General features: G+C 40.0%; 1 protein-coding gene across 1 annotated transcript in view; it reads right to left on the bottom strand.

The window, feature by feature from the left end:
- Positions 1-275: 275 nt before the first annotated feature.
- Positions 276-9,883, bottom strand: part of CNTN1 (contactin 1) — a 189,173-nt gene continuing 179,565 nt past the window's right edge. The window contains exon 22 of the mRNA XM_006015910.2: positions 276-2,466. Coding sequence (XP_006015972.2) covers positions 2,387-2,466 — 80 coding nt within the window. The 3' untranslated portion in view covers positions 276-2,386. The remainder of the gene's footprint in view (positions 2,467-9,883) is intronic.

Below are 9,883 nucleotides of genomic sequence, written 5' to 3'. Positions count from 1 at the left end.
TGACAACAGTTTGAAACTGAAGGTCCCAGTTAAATTTGTACAGTTGAGCAAAACAATGAAAATCTGGAATTATCTGGTCACTATGTGAGATGCTGTAATCTAGCCCATCTGTATCGCAGATTTTTAAAAAGTGGTTTTACCTTCCAGATCATTTTCATGCAGAAACTAACCAGTTTTTCTCCTTACACCGCATATTAAAAAAGTAAAAGGCAATCATGCATTTGGCAAAAGATTTAGTTGTGGTTGTAGATTATATAAAAAATGAGTCAGACTGCAAATAACCAAAACCAAAATATAACAAAACAAAATGCATAACCTATTGTACAGAAGGCTTACAGAGTATTAGTTTCTCTTATGCATGAAGACAGCTCATTTTTCTTTCAAATAATTATACAATTTATGAAACTCAGTAATATTTGACACTTTGAAATTCCTCCATTGGGAAGTTACCGCTTTTGCCTATTTAAAAAAGTTTCATCTTGTAACAAATAGTTAAAATTAAACTAAAACAGTATTATTGATATTTCTTAATGAAGACTCTACACTTTTACATGTAAATATATAGTACAAAAATTATACAAATTAAAGAAAGGGGTGTAAAGTATTAATAGGCCTATTCCTGCTTCATGTAAATAGTATTATTATGGACCTCTACAGTATCATTTCTAAAAAGATAAAATCTATTTCTAAGTAGCTAGCAGGGTTGTGCTAATAAAATATGATTCAAAGCTTATAATTCTTGAAGCATCAGACATTGCACTATTACTTGAGCCAGCTGATTCAATATCACTGTGTTTTTTCAACATTCACACTCAAACTAAATTCCCAGCACACCATGGGAAATTAAAGGAATTTGCATTTCTTTAACAACTTAAAAAATAAACACTGAAACACTGTAGACACAGTCAGAACAAAAACATTCCCTAGCTCCTATTAGAATAACCATCCTTTTGTAAACTTCATAATTAATATTTAGAGTTGACAGACCATTCAGTATTTGCCTTTTATTTATTAACATCTTTATATCTTTCAGCATTATATGAAACAGGGAAATAGTCTTAGAACTTTAAAACTCTTATTTACAGCACTAAGGATAGTAGAATAATATCTAGTTCTTGGAAAAAAAAGCCTGTAGTTTTCCCAACTGTAGGCCTTCACGAAAGGAAGGTAACACCTCGCATCTACAGCATAACAAGTAAATATTAGAATTATATTTTTCTGACTGAGCTACCTTGTTTTTTTTGCCCTTTTTCTGTATATCTTTTAGATTATTATTGTAAATCTTTCAAGTTTTAAAAAACAACTTAAACATTCTACCATTTTTTATTCCAATGGCTGACCCTGTATGGGACTTCATTTTAAAATATGTAATACACTACACCAACATCCGAATAAAATACTAAAAAGCCAAACCAAAAAACTGCTGCTTATTTTGTAGCTGGCATTTCACACCTCCATCAATATAAAGGCTGAATTATCTAAATTGAAATGGTACTTTCTGAACAAAGTAAAAGAAATAGAATAAGAGACCATATATGCCATTAGTATTGTCTGTATGACAAAACATAAACTATTATTGTTTTAAAAATTCATAACATTTTGTTAAGCAGCACTGTTTTCAAAACAATATGTTGAGCTATAGAAAGCTGCCTAACATTAAGGTGCTGCAAAATTCTTATAATTTATCTTTACTGTTAGCAGTCATAATTAAATTTGCCGAATAGCCTTAAAATAAATGTCCTTATCATTCATTTTTGGACTCGATGTTCCCAAAGGATATTCAACAGCCTGAAGAAGGAAAAAAAAATTAGGGAAAAGAAACAAGATCCAAAAATAAATGAAATGTTTTTGCTTTGACTGTATCGCTAAAATCCTGGAATCTCATAAATGATGACAGGGGCCATTCAAAAATATGCAGTACACAAAACATATAGGATAGTACAGACAGACGTAGTTACTCTTACATTTACCACATACAATCAACATTTCAATCTCTATTATATTTCACAATTTGTTATTAAAGTTAAAGCACCTATGTATGGTGATTTTACTTTCACTGTACAGCCTATGTTATTGAATTTTAACACTGTAACTTGCCCCATTGGACCGAATCATGCAACTGTCACAGATCAGCATAAGTGTTTTATAAGGCATATTGGAACAAGTTAAAAATCATTTCTTATCCTTTCAAAAGTTGATTCACTTGATGAAGGAGTTCCTGGATGCCTCAGTCCTCTTAAAGTTCATAGTAAATCAGTAGGGTAATTTTAAAGTGTAATTTATTTGGCTTAGGATGGTGCCACAGGAATCAAAAAGAATTGCAGTCCTCACAGGTTTGAAGGGAGTCCTTTGCACTGCATGGAGGACAAGATAAATCCAGCTACATTCAAAATTCCAAGTAGGCAACGACACCAATGGTAGGCAGCAGTAAGCCAAGGAGACCAGGCGATGCACCGATCGAAGCAGCTACAAATTAAACAGATAATGTATTTTAAATCAAATGATACCTGTTACATAAAATCTAGCTCGAGAGTGATTATGATAAGAGGGGTTGAAAAGCCAGCTGGCTCATCTCAAAGCAGTTTTTAGCCGCATGGACAATTTAAAATGAATAAGAGATCACCAGAATGTGACCAAAGACTCAGTCCTTCATTCTGCATAAGCTGTTTATTCAATATGTTTATATTTTCAGTGAGACCATTAAGATCACATCAGAATATTTTGGTTTAGAAGCTCCAACAAGCTATGAGGTTATACCAGGAGGTGAAAAGTTCAGAATAAATATTTAAACACGTGAAAACAAAATGAACAGAGTCTTTGAAATGTGACGAAGGAACGAGACACCTCTGTAAATGTTAATGTTGTTGTGATCAGTTATAATCTGAAAGATGTCACAGAGTGGGGACCAATTATTTACTTGCTGGATTATGAAGTCCAGATGGCTGACCTCTAACAGCATTGCCTGAAAGTGCATATTTTTGTTAAATCATACAGTTCACTCTTAAACAAAAATATTCATTGAAGATTTAATCAATCGATTAAAAAGCTCACCTTCTCGACACAAGCCAACACCTCCCTGTTCCTATAATGGGACACTTATGCAGCCAGGGGAGGGTAACAGAATTATTCTTGCACATAGCCGGGTACTCAGAGTTAGTCTCATGCTGCATGTGGAAGACATAAGTACTGTCATAGATTCCACTTTTGTGTCCAGCCCACAGTGCCTACAACTTTTTCCTTGCATATTGCTAAGCACAAACACAAACTAATCAATAAATTACTTTAAGTCAGTGCCAATCTGGGTAAACCGGGTAAACCCACAGATCTACAAGCTTATCTTATGAAAGGAGACTAGCTCTTTTTAAATCCTGTTTGGTTACCTATGTATGAAGGAAACCACCCACCTGCTAATTAAAAGACCACGCCCCCCTACCTTAGCCACACGGGCATGAGAAACTCCCGCTCTAGGGACAGACATTACACATAAACCAGTGTAAACGATCAGAAACCATTTCAAATCTGTAACACAATGGAAGTTCAGTGCACATAAAACTACTTTCAAAATGGACAAAACCAGTTTACGGTAAACCTGGATGGAGGTAATATCAGACTTAACTGATTTAGGTTAAATCAATTTATTGAACTTCTGTCCCAGATCCCCTCTAGATTCAAGTTAACTCATAGTCCCCCAGCATCCCAGGATGCTTTGCAGGGTGGGTGGACTAGTTTTGGCACAAACTCCTTGCAAGCATGTGGCTGCATTTCCCAGATCAAAAGTGAATGTCTGTTCACTTGCTGATCAGTTCAATCTATGCAGCTCAGACTAACCTGTGAAGACTGAATCAATTCAGCCTCAGGCTTTTTGACTGTCTTTACTTAGCCCTGGTCACTTACAGTACATACAAGTATTACATTTAGGTCACCCTAATCAAGCTGAGGGAGCTCTAAATGGCTGAGAATGCAAGCATTTACAGGGCTTTAACTGCTCTAAATATGAAATGTCCAATTTAAATTAGTTTCTCTTAAAGGTGAACCAACTTTAGATTGGCCTGAGTTAACCCAATCTAAAATGGGTTAACCTGAACTAACAAATGCCTGCACATGTTCATAGCACAGCCCCAGGGCAGACATTCAGCCATTCACCACAGCCCGGGGGCTATGCTGTTTCAATATTTTCCTCCTACCTTGTTTGGCCTATTTTTACTACCCCTCTCCCCCCCCGGCTACTTCCCCTGGACCCGCCAGCCCCCCATATCCCATATCCCATCAGCCCCTCCTCTCTCACTTACTTACCTCCAGCTGCCCATGTGAACTTCTGCATGCAACAGAACCAGATTCCAGTTTAAACGGCTCCAAGTAATGATTTGGATGATTTGAACGTTTGTTTATACCCTTTTTTCTGCAGGTGTTCTCCACCAAAGGAGCTATCTATGATCTAGAATACTTAGCATCTAATCACAGAATTCCTCTCTGAGCACCAGCTTGCTGTAATAGCCCTTTCTTGAGAGTTTGAATATACCCCTAGAATGCTTCCTATGCCAATAGGCAGACAAGGTTCTTTGGGTGATGTGATATCTTTTATTAGACCGACTATGGCAACAGACATGTCTTCTGACAAACACAGTGGTCTGCTTTCAGTCCTGGGAGATCGGTTCCTTGAGTCATGGAGAGTGGGCCTGACTCGTTACTCATTGCTATCTGTTTTATATTAGGCAATGTATATATTCATAATTTCACACATACAGAAGCCTCTTTGCTAAACTTAAAATTAGCCCTTTAAAATTGATCCAGGGTAGGGGGGAACCGACCATATTTCATCATCGATTGAGGTGTATATAGTTTCTTGAGTGTTTAAGTAGCTTAATCTTCAACACCTTTTCTTAAACAAGTTGTAAATGGCATTGTTTAAGTAACACACTCATTTTCAGTAAGCATCTCATTTTCTCAGGTTAGTACTATTCAGAACCTTTTTGAAGGGGCAGGATATTTTGACTTCAAGGTCAAAGAGAAAGATTAGGATATTTATTAAACAATGAAGAAAGTTCAAGATATTTCAGATACAGTAAATTGAATGAACTTTACAGTCTGCAGCCATTGTTATGTCACAAAACATACAAAAATACAAAAATTATAGAGATTTTAGCAACAATTTATGCAGTGACTCACTGAGCTAAAGGTTTCTTTTTTTGGATACATTTATGTCCAAATGCCATGAAATCAAGATGACAAGAGATCTGATATTACCCCTTCATTTGCCCAACTCAGCTATTAAATTGTATAGCATGTCTATCTATTCAGAGAAAGACAGTGAGAAGCAAGAGTTTTTTTGGGGTGTTATATTCTATTGAACCAACTATACATTTAGGCGAGATGTTAGACAAACTTTTGAGCACCAACTGTCCCTCTACAGGACAACAACAGTCCAACCCCAGAAAAAGTCAGGTTTTCACACAACTAAAAGATAAAGCAAAGAAGAATAAAAGTAGGTTGCTTCTATGAGTATTCAAAAACATGGCAATTTTGTATGCTCATATGTGCACATTAGCAAACATAATTGTCACAGAGCTTGGCAGTTAATCTCCAGTGCAATACAAATTCACATGACATGCAAACTGGACAAGCCAGCCATTACCAGGAGTATGTGCGACAAAAAGAATAATACTAGTGCAGTGGTTGTATCAGAACCTCTAGCATCTGACACAATTAAAAATGTAAACAAATATAGACTTTTTTCTGGGGAAAAAAGTATTTGTGAATATGTATGGATGTGTATAAACTGGTGGTTTTTATTCCCTCCATAAAGACTGGCCAACAATTAATTTGGCTTTTTTTCTGTCCAACTAGAAAACTATGTAAAAAGTAATGCAGACAATGTGGATTACTATTATTTAGATTAATATTAATAGACTAGGCTAGTATTATGTAGACATTTCACCAGTAATCCCTGTCAATTGGCATCCTGTGTTCAGTGCTGTCTGTACTTGCAAACTGCAGCCACAGAAATGGTCAAGCTATAACAGCAGGTCAGTCACAAGGGCTAGGTACAGACATTAACAAAGCCCAAGGCTGAATCAATTCAGTCTTTGCAGGTTAGTCTAAAATACACAGATTAAACTGAAACAGAAGTGAACAGGCATTTACTTTTAATCCAGGAAATGCAGCCATATGCCTGCAGTGGCTCAGGCCATAAACCAGGAGGGGTGGAGGGGCGCTAGAGCTCAGCTCTCTGGTTGTGTGTTCACTTCCTCTTCCTGATTCCAGGTACCTCTGGGATTTGTAGTCCACAGTTGCAGCCAGCAGTAAGTTTGAATGGGGAAAGGGGGTTTAACACCCCCCCCGGCCCTAGACCCCAGCTAGGGTATGCCTAGGGAGGGCAGTCCCCCGTCTCCCCACTGCAGACTGGGCTGCATCCTCAGCTGGGCTTGCCCCTGCCCGCTTGTCAGCCAGCCCTCACTACTCCAGCTAGGGAGGAGAGGGGTGGGGCCAGCCCTGCTTTCTGGAGCAGACAGCACACCCCATCCCAGGGCTGCACAGCATGCTGGGATGCTGGGGGACTCTGGTTTAATTTAAACCAGGAAGGGGTTTGGGACAGAAGTTCCATAAACCAGTTCGACCCAAATCAGTTAAGTCTGATACTACATTCAGCCATGTTTATTTTAAACCAGTTTCAGCCATTTTGAAACTGGTTCATGTGCACTGTTATGTATAACAGCTTCTGTTCTGTTACAGGTTTAAACCAGTTTCTGATCATTTAAACTGGTTTATGTGTAACTTCTGTCCCTAGCCAAGGTCTAAAGAAGGGGTGGTCAACCTGCACACAGGTGCCACAAGTGACATGGGCAGCTGACATAACAGATCATGGAAGGGGACAAGCAGCACAATGCACAGGAAGCACAGGAAGCAGAAAGCCAAGCAGCCAATTGGGTAGGGAACACAGGGAAGTAAGCAGAAAGCAGGGCAGCAGCTCAGGCAGGAAGCACAGGGCTAGGAGTAAAAAGCAGAGCAAAAATTGGGCAGGGGAAGGAGATCAGCATGTCACTTGGGGAAGTTGTGGGACAAATTTGTGGCATACCTGCCAAAAAGGTTGACCCCCTACTGACTATAAACTGTAAGTCTGAAATAAAAATAGCAAAAATTCCATGCATGGGCTTGGCATCAAGATATCTGATTTACTGTAAATAAACAAAGTTCTCTTATATGTGTTAGATTCAATTTTCCTGATGCCCCCAAACAGAAAAAGTTGTGGTATTTTACATGCATACTCAATATTGTAGGAAGAAACAGAGATTTGGTTCAATTACTATAAAAATGCATTTCAGCTGTGGAAACTCTACATTCTTCATTTTTTATTTTTAAACATAGGCCTAGATTATATTTGGTGGATTAAGAGCACTTTAAAATTTACTACAGTATTGCATGTGCTGCACTTGGTTAACTGACCTTTTTTCCTGCATTCTGATCTAAGTTGCTCTCAGAAATATGAAAGCCACAAACCACAGAATGTCAATTCTGTTAAACATTTCCTCATGAAAGATAAGGTCTGAGAGTAAATGAGGCAAACAATTTGGGATAGGTTTTCCTCCAGTGGAATCTGTCTCTATCAGAAGAACTCATGGTAAACTCCCACGTATGCATGATTTTATATTCCTATATCATATTTGATGGTCTAGCACTGCCCACTTCCATCAGACAGACACAGCCTGGACAGAAGTCTACACTGCTGGATTAAGCTTCTGACTTTTTACTCACTTTGAAAGCAGAGAGTTAACAAAAGGCTGTGAGATTGGCTTGGCCATCAGTTGCACATCCTTCAAATACAGTATACTCTATTTAAGTGCATGGCCTCAGGGCAGAAAAAAAGCTATGCAATTACCCAAACTCAGTGTAAACAATCTTATTAACTATAGGAACAGCCTGTGCTAAGCTTGTCATGACTCCTTTATGCCTCTTACAAGTTGTTCTGGAAAAGAAGGTATCTCTAATAAGCAGCCTTCAAACTTGACAGAACTTAGGCAGTTTTGTGCAGTTTTAAAATCTGAAAATTGATGACTACTACTCCATTCCACCAATTATGTACTTAACTGAAACACAATTATGCTACAAAGCAAAAATTAGGGCTGAGAACTGCATTTTAGTGATTTATAAAATAACCAATATTTGTCACAATGTAAACAGAAGGTAATAAACTGGTACTGTCATCCTATTATTCAGTTAAGTGAATCATGCACTTGTCCAGTATACATAAGTGAATACATTGTATATTGTATTATCAGCAAGTTCAGATGTTCAGTATTTTTCTATATTTTACATAGATAAAATTTAACATAAAAAATTAGCAAATGAACAACAAATCTAATATCTCATAGATAGCAAAACATCTCAGACTTCTATATTTGTTTCCAGGTTATAACTGTCTGTATTAAATATTTGCAATTGTTTTTTAAAGACCTGGTTATTGTTGAAAATGATTCCATGACTTCTATTTTTTTTGAAGGTAGGATAGATATGCACCTATAGGCTAAGTACAGATGTTCAAAAAACCCCAGCTTTTCGCAGGTTCAATTCAATCTTTGCAGGTTAGTTTAATGGTCGTAGATTTAATCGATTTACAAGTGAGACATTTACTTTTGATTCCAGAAATGCAGCCACATGCTTACAGCGGCTCAAGCCAGAAGCCAGGGGGTGCTAGAACAAGCCCTCGGCTGGTAGGGTTGCCAACTCTATTCTGGGAGATTTCATTACATAACATAATGACATTAATGACTAGATCAGGAAGGCAAATACACATTACTATTACATTTTAAAACCCCACTGGACTACTGTATAAATCGGATTCAACGTTTAATGTTTATTTTAATGAATGCCCTATCAATTATCTCCCAGGTGACTTTCAGCAGTCTCCTGGAGATTTATTTCTAATACCTGGAGACTTCAGGACAATCCTAGAGGGTTGGCAACCCTATCAGCTGGAGGGAAACTGAGCTGAGGGTGTGGGGCATGGCCAAGCCCTGGCAGGTTGCGCATGATTGGGGAGGGGTTTAAACCCCCACCCTGGCCTGCACAGTTCCCTGTCAGGGTGTTCCTGAAGGGGAAGGGGGAAAGCAACCCCTGCTTGGGATTTCTCACTCTCCCCTTCACTGCTTGTGGCCAGCCCCAGCAGTAGACTCAAGCAAATGAGGGACAGAGGAGAGTTTAATTCTCCCCTTCCTTCCCTGTCTCACTGATACAGACCTGAGCTGGGGTCTGCCTGGCCAGGGTGCAGCATCCTGTGTCAGGGGCACTCCTCCCTCACTGCTCCAGTGGCAGGGGCAGGGTGTAGTTAGACGCCGGCTGGCATGGCCCCCTGAGGCATAGGCAATGCGTGGGGGGGTGGGGGCGGGAATGGGGAGGCATGTGTCCTGCCTGAGACTGGCCACTGCCGACGCTGCCACTGGCATCTGAGGGTGGTCGCCGCGTGCCACCCCTGCCCTTGCTGCTGACACTGCCATGGCCACCTGCAGGCAGTCGCTGCTCAGCTGCCCTTGCCACTGATGTCACCGTGGCTGCCTGTGGGTGGTCCCCGCTTGCTGCCACCATGCCCCCACTGACAATACTGCTACCACTGCCTGTGGGGGGTTGCTGTGCCCCCCCCCAGCCTCAGGAGGCAGGAGTCGTTCATGCCCTGACGTGAATTGGGCAGGGAAGGAGTTTATTTCCCCCCTCTGTCCCCTCTACCCCCGGAGGACTGCAGCCAGGGTCTGCCAGCCCTGGCCACTGCCTCCACCACTCACACCCGGCCAGGAAGACCTTGGTTGGGGAAGAGGGGACAGAGGGGGGAATAAACCCCCTCCATTCCCCCTTTGCCTCAGGGGGCCATCCCAGCTGGTGTCTGGCCACACCCCCA

Source organism: Alligator sinensis, unplaced genomic scaffold, assembly GCF_000455745.1.
Source record: "Alligator sinensis unplaced genomic scaffold, ASM45574v1 scaffold147_1, whole genome shotgun sequence".
Lineage (NCBI taxonomy): Eukaryota > Metazoa > Chordata > Crocodylia > Alligatoridae > Alligator > Alligator sinensis.
The sequence above is the reverse complement of the archived record's forward strand: the minus strand, read 5'-3'. Positions and strand labels throughout refer to the sequence as shown.